Here is a 20,749-nt window from a genome sequence, read left to right as displayed (position 1 = left end):
AATTAATGTGCTTAGTGTGGCCGCGCACAATCGAATTTATACAACCTGTTTCCCAAATTCGAATTATCTAAATTCGGATTAATCCCGTAGTGTAGACATACCCTTAGTGGATGGGGCTTCTGGTTGCTAAGCTGCTGGTTTTCTCCTGCCGTCTGCTATGAGGTTGCAATAAATGAGACAAAATGACATGGTTTCTATTTTGGAAGCTTGCATGTTTTCTAGTGGCAGTGTCCTGTGCTGAGACCCAACTCCTGTCCTGGGCACAGAATGCAAAGTTACATGTCTGCCCCTTCTGAATAACCCCTTTCACAATGACTTTCCTCGAGGTCCAGGTTGGGTGTTCTCATGGGACAGCTGTATCTCTGTCTTGAATATTTCAATAGTCATCATATAGTCAGAATATAGCAGTAGGGCTATATTACCGACCACCTGACCAGGATGGTGATCGTGACTGTGAAATGCTCAGGGAGATTAGAGAGGCTATAAAAATTAAAAACTCCATAATAATAATAATGGGGGGTTTCAAATATCCCCATACTGACTGGATACAGTCACCTCAGGACGGGATGAAGAGATAAAGTTTCTTGACACCTTAAATGACTGTTTCTTGGAGCAGCCAGTCCTGGAACCCACCAGAGGAGAGGCAATTCTCGATTTAGTTCTAAGTGCAGCACAGGATCAGGTCCAAGAGGTGAATATAGCTGGACCGCTTGGTAATAGTGACCATAATACTATTACATTTAACATCCCTGTGGTGGGGAAAACACCACAGCGGCCCAACACTGTAGCATTTCATTTCAGAAAGGGGAACTACACAAAAATGAGGAGGTTAGTGAAACAGAAATTAAAAGGTTCAGCGCCAAAAGTGAAATCCCTGCAAGCTGCATGGAAACTTTTGAAAGACACCATAATAGAGGCTCACCTTAAACGTATCCCCCAAATTAAAAAACACAGTAAGAGAACCAAAAAAGAGCCACCGTGGCTAAACAACAAAGTAAAAGAAGCAGTGAGAGGCAAAAAGGCATCCTTTAAAAAGTGGAAGTTAAATCCTAGTGAGGAAAATAGAAAGGAGCATAAACTATTAGCCAGGCTGGGCAGGGATGGTGTCCCTAGCCTCTGTTTGCCAAAAGCTGGGAATGGGCGACAGGGGATGGATCATTTCTGATTCTGTTCTGTTCATTCCTTCTAGGGCACTTGGCAATGGCCACTGTCGGAAGACAGGATACTGGGCTAGATGGACCTTTGGTCTGACCCAGTCGTTGGCCGTTCTTATGTCCTGGATGGCTATTGAATGCAGCCCAGTTTGCTTTAGCATTGTCAATGTCTATGCTCCCCCCTTTCTCTCCAGCTCCCTAATGAAGGAGTTGGGTGGCTTTTCCAAGCCATGTTGCTTGTGTTGGTGGAACCTGTTGATCAGGGTGCCAATACGTGTGCTGTTGCTACCAGTGAACTGCAGGTCATCAGCCTTGGCAATCAGAAAGCAAAGTGTAAAGGGAACGAGATTGCCTATTCCAGCCACGTAATGTCCTGATGACCTTGGTTGTGCCTGTCCTTTCCTTTGTGCAACAGACACGCAGTCTTTCATAGACTATTTAAGCATTTTCAAATACAGGCAATGCTCTTTTTGCTTATAATAGATTAAAATTGCTCTAGAGTTGCGTTGATTTCCATGGTATAATTCCTAGCATAATTCCTGGCTGCATCTTGTTGTGACCTTTCTAGAAGGCGAGTGATGCACCAGTAGTTTTCAGCACTCTGTTGGATAGTCCATCAGGTGTCTGACTGTTAGGTATATGCTGCGTAAGAGAGATTATCCTCTGAAAAATTACTCTGGAAAAAGGCATTGTGGGGTTCCTTACTTGTGTCTTGATGAGTCCGGAATAAATTTCCTCAGTGTGAAAATTAAAGAGTGGCTTTTTAGTCTGCCTAAAAAGCTTCCCCTGGGATCGGAGAGTCAAGCTGGGTTCTTTTCTTGATTGTGCGTCACTACTATGAACAAAAAATCTGCCATCCGAATGTAGCCAACAATAGAATCCAGCTCACCAACTGCGCTGTGACTGGGCAGGTCTCATTGGAAGAAAATGAAACAGTCACTTATTTAGGTCAGTAAATTCAGCAGCTCTAGCTAGATACACATTAGGGAGATCTATTGAGTAAGAAGGAGCTGTTTTTAAATAATCACTTTCCGACCAGTCTCACTAAAGAATTCTCTCTTTTTGGATGCTCCTAAAGCCAAACAGTCACTTGCCTTGCCTTCCTTGGCGAACAGTGCAACGAATCTACAATTGCTAGTCTGCCTTGAGACATGTTTTTCCAAGACACGTTTTGAGGACAGCCATTTGCAGCTGAAAAGTTGACTACTCCTCTTCTGCTGCAACAGGGAGCGGGTGGGGGTGGGGGGGAGTTTAACTTCAGAGAACGCTAGACAGCAAGTAAATATTGACTAAAAATGTATTTTCCCCAGGTAGACTCCTTATGTCAATGCTGATCCTGGGGGATATCAATGTTATCAGCCTAGTACATACTCTGGCACTCAGTGGGACTGGGAAGTCAAGACTTGGGAGGGATATGGTTATCCCGGATCTCTGAAGAAGCAACACATGCAAAATGGGAAGAGAATTGGAGGAGTTTAGTTTTGTGTGCACCCATCAGAAGTATTGTGCCCTCTAAAAGCTTTCTTCAGCTCTTTTCTTCCATGTAATTAGCTGCACGCAGAGGAATCAAACATCAGCCCTCTCACTCTATTTTACCAGAGACAGATCTCGATGCATCCCCTGGACCTACTGATCTCCTGGAACATGGGAACTCTATAGTCACCGGGTAACTACAGTAAAGCTGTGTTATCCGGCACTGTACCAACCATAAAGCTCTAGAAATCGGCATTTCTGATATCTCCATTAAAAGTCCGGTTGGCTCAGAGCCGGCAGTCTCCCTCCCTGGCTCCGCGTGGCTCCCCGGAAGTGACGACATGTCCCTGCTGCTCCTAGGTGGAGTAACAGTCACGGGGGCTCCGTGCACTGCCCCATCCTGCCCTGAGCGCTGGCTCCACAGCTCCTATTGGCCGGGAACCACAGCCAGTGGGAGCTGCAAGGGCAGTGCCTGCGGGTGGAGGCAGCGTGCAGAGCCGCCTGGCTGTGCCTCCGCCTAGGAGCAGCAGGGACATGTCGCAGCTTGTGAGGAGCTGCCCGAGGTGAGCACTGCCCAGATCCAGCACGCCGAGCCCCTTGCCGCTCCCCAATCCCCTGCCTCGAGCCCGAACCCCGCACCCCCACCCTGAGCCCCCTTCCACACCCAAACTCCCTCCCTCCATTGGTAAATATAACTCTTAGTTAACTGGAATTTTTGACTAACTGGCACCCCCCATTCTCCCAACATGCCGGATAACAAAGCTTTTCCTGTACCTGGATATTTCTGTCTCCTCAGCTGGAAGTTTATCACGGGCTCCAACTGTCACAAAATGTGGGCTAAGCAACCTTTGAAATACTTGGTAGCTTCCTCTGGTATCTGCAGGTAGTGGGAATTTGATATTTGGTGTTACCGTGTGCTCCTACAAGGAACATGTAGGTCCCAATTCATTGAGGCCATTAAATACGTGCCTACTTTTAAGCACATGAGAACTTGGTGGAACATCTCATGCTTAAAGTTAGGCATGTGCTGAAATACCCTCCAAATCGGGACCTTAATTATTGTTCACATACTGTGTGTTGTATACGCACAGAGCAAGACTAGCTGTGATCTGTGCTATGTAGTGTTTGTAAAAATATGTTGTAGTTCTTCAAAGCTGCAGTCAACTCTTCCCCTATCCCAGATGCATCCTGCACCATAGACTTCATAGTGCAATTTTTTAGAAATACTGGGTAAAATTTTCAAAGCACCTAAGTGACTTAGGAGCCTGAAGCTCATTGAAATTCAATGAGACTGGGGCTCCTATGTGTTTAAATCACTTTTGAAAGTTGGATTGGGGTTCTGAGTCACATAAGTGCTTTTGAAACATTTACCCTAGACTCTTGTGTTTGATGGAAAGAAAACTTCCCAGTATGTTGTAAGGATGCTGCCTTGAAGTTAGGAATGTTATCTAAATATCTCTTTCTTCCTCCATTTAGCCGAGCTGTTCAGCGGAGTTTAGCCATCATTCGTCAGGCCAAGCAGAAGAAAGTGAAGAAGGAGTATTGTATGTACTACAACCGCTTTGGCAAATGTAACCGTGGGGAGAGCTGTCCCTACATCCATGATCCGGAAAAAGTAGCTGTCTGCACCAGGTGGGCACATGAACACATAACTTTTCTCGTCACAAGCGCATACTTGTGCTTCATCTCAATATGGTTGGACACAGAACTCACCTGCAGTCTGTCCTTGCCTCTGTCACACATTTTAGTGAAACAGACCAAACAGTAGCAATACTTTGAACTAGCATAGCATTTTACATTTTCAAAGTGCGTGTCATGCCAGTAAAACATTATTTGAACCGGGGCGCGTGTGAGTGAGAGAGTGGGAGAGAGATTTGCTTTACTAAATGTAATGATGGCCTTAAATCCGGAGATTGCTTTTCATCCCAAAGGATGGTAGAACAGTCTTTAGTAAGTTTTTAACAGGAACCACAAACACACAGATTTCTGAGAATCATAGCAACGTTGGGTTGGAAGGGACCTCAAGAAGTCATCAAGTCCAGCCCCCTATGCTGAGGCAGGACCAAGTAAACTTAGACCATCCCTGATAGGTGCTTGTCCAACCTGTTCTTAAAAACCTCCAGTGATGGTGATTCCACAACCTCCCATGGAAGCCAGCCCCAGAGCTTAATTATCCTTATAGTTAGAAAGTTTTTCCTATTATCGAACTTAAATCTCCCTTGCTGCAGATTAAACCGATTACTTCTTGTTCTACCTTCAGTGGACATGGAGAGCAACTGATCACCTTCCTTTTTATAACAGTCCTTAACATATTTGACGACTGTTATCAGGACCTTGCCTCAGTCTTCTTTGTTCAAAATGAAACGTGCTCAGGTTTTTAACTTTTCCTCCTTAGGTCAGGTTTTCTAAACTTTTTTTTCATTCTTGTTGCTCTCCTCTGGATTCTCTCTGATTTGTGCACATCTTACTTGAAGTGTGTTTTCCAGAACTGGACACAGTACTCCTGCTGAAGCCTCACCAGGGCAAAGTAGAGCAGGACAATTACCATCCATACTGACATGCCTGGTTTAAACACACATTAGTAATAATTCCAGCATATATCCATAAGTCTTGATACACACCAAGTACATACATCACACAAGAATATCATAGAATCATAGACTAACAGAGTTGGAAGGGACCTCAGGAGGTCATCTAGTCCAATCCCCTGCTCAAAGCAGGACCAATCCCCAACTAAATCATCCCAGCCAGGGCTTTGTCAAGCCTGACCTTAAAAACCTCTAAGGAAGGAGATTCCACCACCTCCCTAGGGAACCCATTCCAGTGCTTCACCACCCTCCTAGTGAAAAAGTTTTTCCTAATATCCAACCTAAACCATCCCCACTGTAACTTGAGACCATCACTCCTTGTTCTGTCATCTGGTACCACTGAGAACAGTCTAAATCCGTCCTCTTTGGAACCCCCTTTCAGGTAGTTGAAAGCAGCTATCAAATCCCCCCTCATTCTTCTCTTCTGCAGACTAAATAATCCCAGTTCCCTCAGCCTCTCCTCATAAATCATGTGCTCCAGCCCCTTAATCATTTTTGTTGCCCTCCGCTGGACTCTTTCCAATTTTTCCACAACCTTATAATGTGGGGCCCAAAACTGGACACAGTACTCCGATGAGGCCTCACCAATGCCGAATAGAGGGGAATGATCACATCCCTCGATCTGCTGGCAATGCCCCTACTTATACAGCCCAAAATGCCGTTAGCCTTCTTGGCAACAAGGGCACACTGTTGACTCTTATCCAGCTTTTCGTTCACTGTAACCCCAGGTCCTTTTCTGCAGAACTGCTGCCTAGCCACTCGGTCCCTAGTCTGTAACAGTGCATGAGATTCTTCTGTCCTAAGTGCAGGACTCTGCACTTGTCCTTGTTGAACCTCATCAGGTTTCTTTTGGCCCAATCCTCTAATTTGTCTAGGTCCCTCTGTATCCTATCCCTACCCTCCAGCATATCTACCACTCCTCCCAGTTTAGTGTCATCTGCAAACTTGCTGAGAGTGCAGTCCACGCCATCCTCCAGATCATTAATGAAGATATTGAACAAAACTGGCCCCAGGATCGACCCTTGGGGCACTCCGCTTGATTCTGGCTGCCAGCTAGACATGGAGCCATTGATCACTACTTGTTGAGCCTGATGATTTAGCCAGCTTTCTATCCACCTTATAGTCCATTCATCCAATCCATACTACTTTAACTTGCTGGCAAGTATACTGTGGGAGACCGTATCAATGGTTAATCAATATTAATGGTCGGTGACATATTAGTTTTCAAATGATGCCTCACATGGCATATTTTGTACAAAGATTATTACCATAGTGCGTAGGGTGTGAATTCGGGGGTGCATAGAGTCACAATCCCCCAGAATGGTACTACCTTTTCCACAACTGCTTCACATTGCTGACTCACGTTCCATTTGTGATCCGATATAACCCCCAGGTCTATTTCATTAGTACCAGTGCCTAGCCAGTTATTCCCCATTTTGTAATTGTGTATTTGATTTTTCCTTCCTAAGTGCAAAGTACTTTGCACTTGTCTTTAGTTAATTTCATCTGGTTGATTTCAAACCACTTTTATAATTTGTCAGGGTTGTTTTGAATTCTAACCCTATACTCCAAAGTGTTTGAAACCTCTCCCAGATTGATGTCATCCACACATTTTATAAGTGTACTCTCCACTCCATTATCCAAGTCATTATAGAAAAATATTGAATAATACCAGACCCAGGACAAACCCCTGCAGGACCCCACTAGGTATTACCCTCCCCAACCCCCCACCCCCAGTTTGACATTGAGCCATTGATAACTACTCTTTGAGTACAGTCTTTCAACGAGTTGTGCACCCACCTTTTGTAATTTCATCTAGATCATATTTCCATAATAATTAAGTTGTTTTCCTATGGCAAAAGATCAAAGGTAGTAACTCGTGTAGCCTGTCTAAGAATCAGCATTAATGTTAAATCAACATGTACGCTGGCTAGCGTGAAGTTCTACATCCCTTAAATTTAATAGTAAAGCTTAGAACTTACTGACAAGCACTGATTCTTCTCACCTCTATGAGGCCAAATATTGTCTCTGTTTGGTGGCTGGGGAAAGTGAGGCAGAGAATAAATGGTTTACGCAAGGCCGCAGCGGGGAGTAGTTCCACAAGGGTAAGTTCTTTCACCAATCCTGTTCAACATGTCCATGCTGCCACTAGGCGAACTGGGCAGGTGACACAGACGTCAGAGCAGTGTGGGGTTTTAGCTGCAGGACTTGTTAGCTTGCACTTTACAAAAGTCTATCCTCTTCTTCCTCCCTTCCCATGTTTATTCTATACCAGTGGCTTTAAGAAGATAGATTATAAAACACCTCTCCTGGGGAGCGTATCTAGAATTCAGTAAAGGAGGAAGAGCTTCTGGTTTGACGTGTAACAGGCGTGAGCTTCTCTGCCTCTCAAGTTAGGTTTTCCCTTTGATGGAGCATGTGAAGACATAAGATATTTGGACTCTGTTGCAACCACCTTCCTGCTTTCAGCCCAGTCTGTTTTCCTGGAACTGAGACGTTGTACACGCAAACACATTTCCTAGCGCCCCTCACTGTGGGCTAGGCCCTCTGAACAAACCACTCCGTGACTCTGAGTCTTGAGGGGGGATGTTTTGAAAATGCCTCTGAGATGGGAAAGAGACTGTGCTGCAGTCGGACATTGTTTTATAGCTAATCCCAGGTAACAAACAGTTAAAGTTGCTTCAGGACCCATCCTCTGGCCCAGGCCTTTCAGAACAGGGGAATGCCAAGCTAAGGGAAAAGTTCCCAGCATTCCAGACCACCTGGACATCTCTGTCAGTGATCCACATGCAGACATCACTTCTGCTTCCAACTCTGACCTCGCCCTGCTCATCACACAGCACCAACAGACCTCGTTGCAGCTGTGTGCTCACACATCCAAAGCTGCTACAGATTGCTGCTGCTAAGGTTAGAGTGAAGGTTTGGCGTTAGTGGTTTGCTTTCTGTCACACAGTGATTGTGTTGACTCCAGCCTTGCTTATTGTCCTACACACTCCACCGAAAAAAACGATTTTACAAATGACTGATTAGACAAGTAACATATTGCAGACCGGCGTTCCCCATGCCTCCTCCTGGGGCCTAATCCTGTGACATTATTAAGGCACTCAGCGCCTTGCAGGATTGAGCCCTACGATTCTGGGTACTAGCAAATGAGCCATGTGGCGTTAGATGCTGGGGTAGCAGGTCTGAAATAAAGACATGAAACATTTTTTAAACCAGGGGTCTGTGGTGCACCTGTTTTATACTCCACTTCCCACCTATGCCAGTACAGACGCTCCCCGATTTATGCCATCGTTCCGTTCCCGAAAGCCTTGCGTAACCCGAATTTGACGTAAGTCAGAAACGTATATTGTGCAAGTATAAAAACCAAACAATGACAACAAAAAGATTGCATTTACCTTAATCCTATTGTTACCCTGACACGCTTAAGGCTGCATTTTGGTGGTGGATGACAATGGGTTTAATTGGTAGATGAGGAAGGAGAGGAGGAGACGGGCATGATTTGAATGAAATAATAGGGTGAAATAACAGAAATACAGTATCACTGAAATAACATGAGACTGAGAGGCTGTGAGAGCGCAAAGCCTTCCCTTGTAGGAGATGCTACCGCTGTATTCCTCCACACACCGCACTACAGTTACTGTGCATTCCCATACACTAGGCAATATTTTCTGCAACTCGAAAATTTTATTTATGCCTTATGGAACTTTTTGCATAAGGTCGAATTTGCGTATGTCGGGTCTTGCGTAACCCGGGGAGTGTCTGTACTGTGCTTGTTAAACATTTAAGCCATGGTCCGGGCAGCCTCTTCCCCAGGGTTAGTCTGACTTCATGTAAAACCTCCAGTAAATCCATTATTTTTTCCTCCAAAGACAGGCGGCAGTCTCCAGTAGCATATGGCAGATTATTTAAACTGTGTAATTTTGAATGCTGCTGCACACTGTGATGTTCCTCTCCAGAGGATGCCGTCTCCTTACATATCCTTTTGTAGCAACATGCCAGGAGTGGAGAGTAATAGCCAATGGATGCAGGGGATCGTACCTGTGTGGATCTTACTTACCACTGACCTGAGGAGTCATTCTCTGTGGCAACACTTGTGGAGCTTGTCATGCCAATAAATCCTCATTGAATTGGACTGAATTGTGTGTATCGGTTGCAATCTGGAAAGTTCTGTGGGATGCTACAGGTTGAGCTGCTGTGTAGCCGGGAAGGGATATTACTTTATTACAGAGAAGCACTGAAGACTGTTCCCAGCTCATCTTACTTGCCCCATTGCCGTAAAACGTTTGAAAAACGAACAGTTTTGCTAGTATCATTTCTTACCCAACTGTTAATGTTATGATATTATTCTTTTAAAAAGTCATCTTCAATCATTTCTCCTTTAAGAAAATGCCTCTTCAGATCCCCAGTCCTGCTGCTAGAAATCCTTTGGATGGCATCCATAAACTTACACCGTGCTTTACCGAGATGAAGGCACGCTCCCCGCTGCAATAAATGTCGTTTCAGTCATAGCGGCACAAGCAGTGCTGTGTAACTCTGAGGGCGCATCGCATCTGGAGACTGTATTTGGAGGATTCCGGTAACTGACAGAGTTGGGTCTGAATGTGTCTATCTGAATTTAAAAATCCGCTATCGCTGTGGTATCTAAATACTGATTCATCGGAAGACGCTGGCTCTAAATGCCTACACATATTTTAGGGGCTTGTTTTCAGAATCTTGAGCTCTGATCTTCATCCGAGTTCATATCTGATCCCCCCTCTCCCCCCGCCATCTTTTGAATCCAGACCTTAAACACCCCTGACAGGGGGACCAGGCCTTCCTTTGTTTCTGTCCAGTACCGGGCAAAATGACGCCCCAGTGTGACTGGATCCTTTGGGCACTGCCAAGGTATAAATAATCCTCCTGATAACCGCAGGGTTTCAAACACTCCATCTGTAGTCTGTAGCTCCTGTCCCTCTGGTTACTGATCTGTAACTTAGTTGTCTAGAAATCTTTCGTGAGCCATCACTTGCTCTTTTAGGGGGAAAGATAAGTACCGGTTTAATGTGTGAAATGGGCTTTAATAGGAAATGTATGGAGCAGTTATGTAATGTTCACTTGAACTGTGCCTCAGGCTAATACAAGTATGAAATGGTGAGTCTCTGTGTTTAAAATAGCGTGTTTCTGTGAACTGTTTGTAATACTCCGGATCTGTCTCTAAACCCCTTTCCGGTTCTTTGGCAGATTTCTCCGTGGCACATGCAAGAAGACTGATGGGACATGTTCATTTTCACACAAAGTTTCTAAAGATAAGGTCTGTATGGTTTTCTAATGAGCACATTCCAGCTTTATGAGAGAGTTGACCTAAGGAAGCAACCTTAGGTTGCTGGTTGTAGGAAGTCTATGCTATAGAGTGTTTCAAATTGAGTTCATTTGCAGTTTGCTTGCCAAGCTGTTCAGGCTCATTACGGGGTCCCAGCTGATAATGAAAGAAGAGTGTGCCTCTTAAACCAACTTGGTGAATCAGTATATTAGTGCATTAAGCAGCGAATTTGAGACTAGAGCACCTGGGGCTGTTTGCAGTGCTGGTAACGTGTCTGGTTAAGGGGTATTTAAGCTCTTGAGATCAGAACGCAAGCACACGGAGTCAGAGCATTTGCCATCTCTTTAAGACTCTGCTTCATTCTAAATCACTCCACAGCTGGGGTCAGACCGAGAGAATGTTGGAACGTACTGTAGTTAGGAGACATAAATTAACTTTTTTTTTTTTTTTTTTTTTAAAGAAAAACTAGACAATGAAACTGTCTGGCAGAATGATTTTTAATTTCATCATTTTCACTCTGCTTGGAAGTGTTCGGAGCTCTTTCGTTTTATTACACAGACTAAGGTTGAGAGATAATTAGATTTTCTTTTAGCGATTATTGGCTGATAATTTAGCAGGTTAATCTTCATTGGCTGGATAGGACTTCAAATTGGAAGTAACTTCTGAGGTCCCAATCCAGCAAAGCACGTAAGCACATGCCTAAATGAAACCCTGGGACTTAAGAATGTGCTTAACTTACCTGCTTGGGTTCTTTGCTGAGGAGGGATGGACTTTGCCCCTGTTAAGCACACATTTAAGTGGTTTGCTGAGTCAGGGCCTGTGTGAATGAGAGAGAAGTTCTCAAGCCCTAGACAGAGAGTCAGAACAAAAACTAGAGGTGCTAATGTCCAAGCCAGAAGGGTTTATTCCCCTAGGAACCCATGGTCCCACAGCAGCAGGGATCACGGTATCAGAAGCAGTTCAGTTTTCATGTTCTGCTCTAGTGGTGGAGGTGCAAGAGGCTGGGGTGTGAAAGGGAAAAGATCCCTCCCCAAAAGTCCATAAACACTATGCCTCCCCCCTCCATCATGTCACTCAGTAATTGTTCCAGCCCCACTGTGTATAATTCTGGCATGTAGTTTGCCTAAAGCAGCTTTAGTGCAACTTTAACTACAGGAATCAAAGCACCAGAGAGCTGTCAGATCAGGAAGCATTGCTTTTGTTGCTTGTCCCACAGATCATCCAAAGATACCATCATAAATCACCCTGGAGATGCCACCTTCTGGTCTCTCCTTTCCCTGTTGGTTAAATGTCTCTCTGTTCCATTCATAGGCCATCATGCCATTTATGTAATCACAATGTATTACATAGAGCTTTAACGAACCCAGCGATACCGCCAGAGGATTTAACCATCAGCCCCCCATGTCTAACCAGTGTTTGAAACAGAACCATTTTCAACAGCTCTCATCTCTGGGTGCAGTTTGCTTGTTTCTCTTTCTCTCTGGCTGTGGTTGATGGGTAGCTCCGAAGTTATCCTGAAGGCCATCTGACTCGTATTCTGAATTATTCGCCAAAGTGCCCTGTGGGGCTTTTTGTGCACGCAGCACTTGTAGAGCAGTCATTTAATCACCAGTATGTAAAACTGTGTATGGTCTAGAGCAGGGGCGGGCAAACTTTTTGGCCTGAGGGCCACATCGGGGTTCCGAAACTGTATGGAGGGCCTGGTAGGGAAGGCTGTGCCTCCCCAAACAGCCTGGCCCCTGCCCCCTCCCACTTCCCACCCCCTGAGTGCCTCAGAACCTCTGACCCATCCAACCCCTGCCCTCCTTGTCCCCTGACCCACCCCCTCCCGGGACCCCCTGCCCCATCCAACCCCCCTGCTCCCTGTCCCCTGACTGCCCCGACCCCTATCCACACCCCTACCCCCTGACATGCCCCCCGGGACCCCCACATCTATCCAACCCCCCTGTTCCCCATCCCCTGACCACCCCCACCAGAATCTCCACCCCATCCAACCGTCCCCTTCTCCCTGTCCCCTGACTGCCCCCCAGGGCCTCCTGCCCCTTAGCCAACTCCCCTCTCCCCGTCCCCTTACCATGCCGCTCAGAGCACCAGGGCTGACAGCTGCGCTGCCCGGCCGGAGCCAGCCACGTCGCCACACAGTCTAAAGCACCGGGGCAGGCTGGCGGCTCTCGCAGCCGTGCTGCCCGGCAGGAGCTTGCAGCCCCGCCGCCCAGAGCACTGGTGGCACAACAAGCTGAGGCTGTGGGGGAGGGCGGACAGCAAGGGAGGGGCCAGGGGCTAGCCTCCCCAGCTGGGAGCTCAAGGGCTGGGCAGGAGGGTTCGGGCCGCAGTTTGCCCATCTCTGGTCTAGAGAGTGCAGATCAGGAACTTCTGTCCTCCCTGTCTCAGAACACAAGAACAAGGAGAGATTTGATGACTTCAAAAGGTGGGGAATTCAGAACTGATAAAAAGTGATTTTTTTATACAGTGTGTAACTGGACTGTGGAAGTCATTGTTGAGACCAAGAACTTAGCAAGATTCAGAAAGGGATTGGATGCTTATGTGGAGATCAGTAATATCCATTGTTACAGTTAAAGCTAACAACCGTTTTGGAAGGAAATTACACTTCATGCTTCAGAGCCTGACCCAATCTCCAACTATTAGAGATCAGAAAGAGACCGAATGTGAGGGGACATTTATCCCACATTTGCTGTTGCGGGTTCCTGACAGCTTCATTTGAAGTATCTGGTGCCGATGGCTATGAGACCAGACAGTGGACTAGAGGGACCTGGGGTTGATCCAGTCAGGCAGTGTATTAGCACTAGTGTATTGAGTAGAACTATCCAGATCTGTAGTCATGCTGGTGTGGGTGTATATATCCTGCAGTGCTTAGAGGCATGTTGTGAAGGCATTTCTCATATCTAATCACACCTAAAATCTCTGCTACATTGTAAGCCTGAAGCTGTAACATTTCCTTAGCATTTTCCCCCTTCTACTACATGCCTGCCCTGACCGAGCGCTTGTCTCTGGGCTCTCAGGAATGCTGGGACAGTGAGGGTTAAAACAAGCAGCCTTATTATTCTTTTTTTTTTTTAAGTGACTGTTGCAAGTGTTTCAGTGGAGTCCTGTGAACACCCCAGGCAGCATTACTGAACGTGTCCAACCTCAGAGAAACCCCTTAGAGTGAAATGGCTGGAAATGATCAGCCAGTTCCCCAGAGCCACCCCGTTCCCTCCACCCAATGTACACCCCCACCCAATCTTAACTGTGCCCCTAAAATAACAGCTTGACCTTTTGCTGCCTGTTTGCACATATTAAAGGGCAAGGGTGAGCATCTCCCATTCCTAGAGCAGGTAGCACAGCTCCATGCCATGCAGTCCCTCACCTCCAGTCTGTGTGCCTCTCATCCACTGCCCACTTCACCATCCCTGCCTCCCCCACATGTCCCCCTGTGTCCTGCCCACTCACCCCCAATCCATGCCTTCAGTCAGGAGCAGGTCAGATTTTATTTCTAAACACAGGTTAAAATTATTGGCCCTTTCTGGGTGGAGATGTGAAAATAGCTCTGGACAATGCCGCACGGGCTATAGGCCGCAGGAATGGGATGTGGGTGACACGGGAAAAAAGAGAAAATACTGCATGGTCACTTTAAGGTGCACACAATCCTGTGCAGGGCATTTTCGCTACCCTGGCCTACTGAGAATCAGGACCTGGGGCTGTCTGCAGCCCGGCCCAAACTCCCCTCCCCCAGCAAGCATAAAGCTTAAACTGTGTCAGCTGGGAAAGTCCACAGTCCTTACCTTCCCAATCTCTTCCTCCTGGCTTCCTGACCACTTCCTCACCTTTCCCAGCACCCCTCTGTTTCCTCTAGAGGCCTGCCTTAGCCATCCCTGTTCCAGACAGCACTGGAGCACAGGCTTATTCTCTCTGACTCCAGGGAAGGGACTGTGTCCTGTGTTCGTACAGCTCCCAGCACGACGGGCCCTGATCCTGAGTGGGGCCACCACAATCTAAAGCATAATAATGATGCTTAAAGTTAAGAACGTACCTAAGTGCTGTCCTGAATGATGAAGCTTTCCTGATTCAGGGCCTTAATATGTCCCTGGCCAAAGTCCTGTCCCTGTGTGTCATGCAGGGTATCACAAGCGGTTTTTATTACATACATTTGGGATTTCACACCCCTCCCCGAGTGCTGGGCAGCTGGCATTTTTTGATTTAGAAATAAATAGTATTCAGGTGTTAGAGAGCAGAATGACTTCAAAGAGAGTTTGTGTGAGGAAAGGTGGCAAGATCATTCCCACAAAACAGTGCCCTGATAGAAGAACAGGATTGTAGGCTTCTGTTGGACTCGGTCCACCTGTAGGTTTCCTTTACCGGGGATAGTTTTGTCAGCAAAGCCGTCTCTCCACCCAGAAGCAGTAACTGTCATAGCAGTGAGCCTTGGACATAGAAGAGCATGCAGGGTTTCCTGTACATCTGAAAAACCAATATTGTAAGTGCATTTCCCAAAATGTCCATTGTGCTACCAAAGGGGGAAAGTGACTGTCCCCAGCATTAGTCTCCCTTAAATGGTTCAAAGGTCCCCGGTTGCCATCTTGTAGTCAGTGTGGGCTGGAAGAGAAACAGCCTTCTTTGCTGAGTGCAGAGCCCATTCACTGTGATTTATGGCTGCAGGGAGCAGGCTCCCCAAAGCAAGAGGCGACTCCAGCATTCACTTCTGTAGCTTCCTGTTAACCTGTGTGATTACTAGCAAAGGTGATGTTAGCCTCATTTATCAAACACAAACCCAAAGAGAGAGACAGGTGAATTCATTCAGCAAAGGAAGGAAAGTGGTTTTCTGCTGCTTGGAATTTGCCAGGCAGGGCAAATTCCACTTGCTCTTCAAATGAGCAGTTTTGGGTGGTTATTTATTGTTTTAACTATTCGAGCTGAGCTTTTGTTTGTTGATAATGTGACTTTCTCTTGGCATTGTTAACTTCAAAGCAGGGTGTGGGTGAAGAGGTACCAGTCTCCATCCATATCAGATCTGGGGTTGATCACTGGGCAGATTCTTGTAGAGTAAATTGCCAGGAAATCAGTGTAAATCATCCTAAATTGTAGGGTAATAAGGTTCTTTCCCCCTTGCTGCCCCCACCCCCATCAGTCCACCCCTAAATGTGCTCTGAACGTACACAACACTTGCTGGTACCCTCTGCTTGGTAAGCTTCATAGTCCTATCCTGCTTTAGCCAGCAGTTCCAGCGTTTACAGCTGTCCGTCTTGCCCTCTCCTGCGGGGATGGTGGTCCTCCAGCACCCTTACAGAAATGTACAACGCCTCAGACAGGCTGGAATATACCCAGTTTAGATCGTGCTGCTTAAATCAGCTGTTCGCGGTGCCACTACGTCCATTTTGCACCTTCACGTGTTAAAGCCTCACCTCCTCCCCGTTGTGCCACATAGTTTGCGGCTGTTACTGGTAGTGATCCAGAAATCACTAACCCACCACTCTCAGCCACTGATGCTCCCAAATGCACCTTTCCCACCAGCTCACCTGGGAGCAGCACGTCTCCTGTGATGGTTCCCCTTAGCACGAGTGAGTGTAAAAAGAGCACAAGGATGAGGGCAGTTAATGTGGTTTACTGTAACTCAGGCTTGTCAATGCTCCAAAATATCTGTCATTAATATTCCTCCGCAGGAGCGTGCGTACGTAGAGGGAGCATGCCCAGGCATTGTCTGGGCACAGTAGGTTTTCCTAACATGCCCAGTACTCTGGTGTTTGAGCACATGGATTTTATAGCTCGTTAGAGCTCTATGTGCGTAAAGCTCACGTAGCTTTGCAGGAAAACAGGCACACAAATCCAGGCTGCTTCCGCCCTTGAAAATCCACCAGTTTGGCAAGGTGAGCGGCGCATTCCTTTACCTGCTGACGTCTCCGGGGGCAGCTCTAGGTCAGCGTGATCAGTGGATGCTGCGGCGCGTTGTAAGGAAGCGCCCGTTGGTCCTTTGCTGCAGCTGACGGGCTAGTCAGTGGAAAAGTTACTGCAGTTGTGGAACGTGCACACGGGCACGATATTCTCGGGACAATGGAGCGGTTGCTCTGCTTGTAGCCTTTATGTGGGAGAAGCTGTTCTGTTGAAAGCACCTTAGTGCATTGTTGGTTGGTTACCAGATAATAAGCAGTCTAATGGCTGTGAACGGTGCATGGGATTTTGAGTGGGAGCGAGACGCTCAGGGCCCCACCAGAATAGCCCTGCTCATTTTCACATGTGAGCCGTTGTTCCGTATTGGTCTGAGGTAACGCGAAATCTCCTTGGGGGCCTTACCCAGCGGTGGAAGAATGGGCTAGTGGTTAGGCCATGGGGCTGGGATTCAGGATACCTGGGTTCAGTTTGTGGCTCTGGCACAGACTTCCTGTGTGACCTGGGGCAAATCACTTCATCTGCTTTGTGCCTCTGTTCCCCATCTGTAAAAGGGGGACGACCTTCTGTACCACATAGGGGTGTAGCAAAAGTTGCTCCATTAATTATTGTGAGATGCTCTGATAATACAGCCTTGGAAGTTCCTAGATAGGTAATTAGACCCTCTCTTCTGACACGTTGTGTGGTGCACAGGGACAGGCCTCTACAGAACAAATAACCAGGACCATTTTTATTAACCTTCTGCTCAAAATTTGTCCAGCCCTTTGTGCCTCATGGTGGGCAGGTGTGACGCTTCAGGGACATCCAGGGCTGGGAGGCACCTCACTACCACCTGCCCTGGGCGTGAGGAAGCCTTGTCTGTGCTTGCCTGTCAGGGGTCAACTCCCCAGCTCCACTAGCCACGGGCAATACAAGCACTCCCCTCTAGGCCTCACCAGCCCTGCTCTCTCTCTCTCTACCAGTTAGCAATTGGCACACTCCAACCCCTGAGCGCTCCGAGCATCTCCCTGGAGCATCCAGCCCCTGGTGTGCTAGACGCTCACAGCATTCACAGATTCGCTGCTTCGAAAGAAACAGTGCACCCCAGCTCACCAGTTCCGCCTCAGATCACCAGTCCGCTTAACATGCAGCACTTAGATATGTTTGTGACTGGTTGGACCCCCAGTCTGGGATGCCACCTGATGTACTGGGGTTTCACTGAGCCTGCCTGCTCCACTAGCCTGGGCTCCCCCTCCCTGTTTTGCTGAATCAGGCTCTCCGACCTCTGGCAGTGCACACACACACACACACACACACACACAGAGTCTGCAGGCAGCTCTCTATGAGAAGACTCAGCTAGGAAATCACCCAGCACTCAAGTGCAGCTCCCCTCTGGAAAGTACCCAAAATAATATTGTCCTGTGTTGTAGAGAAATCTATACAACGTAAGCTCATAAATTTGCCCCCTCCCTCAATATGGAGGAAGATATGCACAACTTCTTGGGCTCCCCCTCCCCCGTTATAAATGGCAGAAACTGGGTTTTATAATAAACAAAGCCAGGCCTTGATGCCTTGATCTTAAGAACATAACTTTCATGATAGATATTAACTACAAAAGGCAGATTTTAAGTGCTTATAAGGGATAGCAGACAGAACAAAGCAGATTACTAAGCAAATAAAACAAAACATGCATACTAAGCTTAAGATCTTAGAGACTGGTTTCAAGAAGTAATTTCTCACCCTAAATGTTGCTTTTGAGCAGGATGCAGAAATTCGTGAAGGTTAGCTACCCTGCTTACAGCTTAAATCTTCAGACACCGTATTCACAGACCAGATCCCTTTTCCAGCCTGGACTCAACTCTCCCCCGCTTTTAGTGGAAAATCCCTAGAAGTCCAAGATGGTGATTAGTACCAGGTGACATGACCACCTGACCTTGTAGTGTCAAAGCAATGTACCAGCTTCACAGGAAGGAGAGATATTAGTATCTTCAAAGTCTTAGGGTTTTTTCCTTAATGGCCCATCAAGGCTGATGCCTGTTGTCTGGTGGGTGTTTCCCAAGTACACACATAGTTGTAATTGTTACATAGTCAATATTCCTACCTTTAGATACAGAAATGATGCATGCATACAAACTGGATAATCACATTCAGTAAATCATAATCTTTCCAATGATATCTCACATGACCCATCTTGCACAAAACATATCTTAGTTATGCCATATTCCTATCATAACAATCTTTCCATGAAGATTATGGAGTGTAACGTCACAATGTTTATAGTGAAAACAGGTATACGTTTATTTAGCAAAGCACAGAGATTCAAGTGATACCAAGGAGATGTATTGGAAACAAATGGTTACATATGAAGTAAAATCATAACACACATTCTATAACCTAGACTTAGTTAACTAGCTACTCTCATGTCTTATAGAATAATGCTCACCCTAAGTCCTTGCAGCCTTTTACAGCCAGACTTGGTATGGATCCTTCTTCTGTGAGACAGACACACGGACAGCTTACCTCCTAGGTGAAGGACCCAGTGTGTTCCTTTGCGTTCCAAGATATACAAGTCCCATCCTTTGTCTTCATTTGTAAACAGGGCACTTCCCTCCCCACTGTTTTGTTTCTTCCTATAGATTTTCTCTTCTAGATTTCACAACTTTTTGACTCGCACCTGGCTCAGTATGCAAATAGGGCTCCACTGGGAGGCAGATAATACACATATGATCGGACAGGGAGATCAGTGTCTGGCATCTCCTGCTGGAAAGGAACCTGTCCGAGATATGTCACCTCCTGGTGACGGGCCTTGACTCCATGATCTTAAGAACACAATTTTCATGATAGATACATAACTTCAGAAATCATATCCGTATGTACGTTTTGTAATGAGTATAATGGGCTACTGGCTCTCGGTAGAGACCTTTCGTGCCACTCTTTGGTGAACTATTATGTATATATCCCTGTAAAACCCTCCGTGCCCTCTGCCAGTTGGCACCAATTGGTCCCTGGGTTATAGCAGATTCTTCTCCCTGGTCATAAGCTATACTCCCTCTAGCCTAGGTCACATGGCAGGCACGACATGGGGCTGTCCAAAGCAGAGATTAGGACGAGTTTGGTATTTTGCTGTCCTGGTAAGGGGAGAATCCTAGAAACGTAGGGCTGGAAGGGACCTCCAGAGGTCCATCCCCTGAGTTGAGGCACCTAGTCCATCCCTGGTGTTGAGGCAGGATTAAGTAGACCTTGAGGGAGATCAGTTTCATTTGCACTGGTACCCTGCGTACAGTCTGAAAAGCAAAGCTGCTGTTAGAGTATCAATGGCAGAGAAAGCGAGGAAGGTATTGACAGGAGGGCAGGTAAAGGTGCGGGATGAAGGTTCAGCCGCAGCCCCTTTGAGGAGCAGGCATCCAGAAGAAAGCCAGCTTGGCCAAGAGTGGATCTGAAATTGCTGTTGTGTTGTGGGGTGGGGCTGTGTGGAGAAGCAGGCCTTGCCTCTTCCTGGAGAACAGTAAGTGTGAATGAATGGGTTTGCGAATGAAGGTTAGCGAGAGGCTAGGACTTGGGCAGAGGCATGCTGCTGTTACAACAGCTTTTCCCCTTGAGGAACTCGAAAAGAATCAGCATTTTTCTCCCTAATAGAGCTTCAAAACTCTGTTGTGAGCAATTTGGAAATTCACGTTGAGTTTCGGGTTCATTAGCTGCCAGCTCCAAAGCATGTACATATTCAAAGCTGTCTAATATGGAGGCCCCGCACCAGTGCCTTGAATTAATGTTATTGTTATTTGCGTGGACGTAGTGGGGTGCAAACAAGGTTAATTGAAATGAGAATGTGGCTTCCTCTTGATAATGGTTCAGGCTTGACAGCTAGGAGGAGTTTATTTTTGTATAAGAGCCGGCTTTATTATCCCTTTTTATTAGAGCTAATTTGGGTTCTATATCAAAAACTACATTAAAGGAATCATTTACGGTCACCACCACCACCAACAAAAAAGATAGCCCTAGAGCCTTGTCCTTTATGTTAATGTCTGCAGTTAAAAGACAATTAAAAATAAACTCTTCCCTCTTCTTTTCTTTCCTTTCTGCTTCCCCCACCCCCACCCCCCTCTGTGTGTCTCACTCAAGTGAGCCCATTTAGTGAAAACCCTAATCTGTCCTTCAGGGAAATGGACTTTTCCATAGAACATCAGCTGCAGTTATTGCAGAATTGTAAATATTGGGTTGGGGATATTTGAACCGGCAGGAATAAGATGATACCTGTGAACTGAGGGATTGATATGCTGCCGTGCAGTAAGTAAATTTTGAATTTAGGTGATCAGTGTGTCTCTGTGGGGCGGGGGGGATCAGGAATGAAGAGCAAAGCACGGAGAGGGGAGGAC

General features: G+C 46.5%; 1 protein-coding gene across 1 annotated transcript in view; it reads left to right on the top strand.

The window, feature by feature from the left end:
- ZC3H3 (zinc finger CCCH-type containing 3) overlaps positions 1-20,749 on the top strand; it is a 330,785-nt gene that overhangs the window by 219,846 nt on the left and 90,190 nt on the right. Inside the window, exons 6-7 of the mRNA XM_024218536.3 lie at positions 4,104-4,259; positions 10,439-10,508. Coding sequence (XP_024074304.3) covers positions 4,104-4,259; positions 10,439-10,508 — 226 coding nt within the window. The remainder of the gene's footprint in view (positions 1-4,103; positions 4,260-10,438; positions 10,509-20,749) is intronic.

Source organism: Terrapene carolina, unplaced genomic scaffold (genome assembly GCF_002925995.2).
Source record: "Terrapene carolina triunguis isolate 2854851 unplaced genomic scaffold, T_m_triunguis-2.0 Scaffold58, whole genome shotgun sequence".
Lineage (NCBI taxonomy): Eukaryota > Metazoa > Chordata > Testudines > Emydidae > Terrapene > Terrapene triunguis.
Note: the sequence above shows the minus strand (reverse complement) of the source record. Positions and strands in the feature narration are given on the sequence as shown.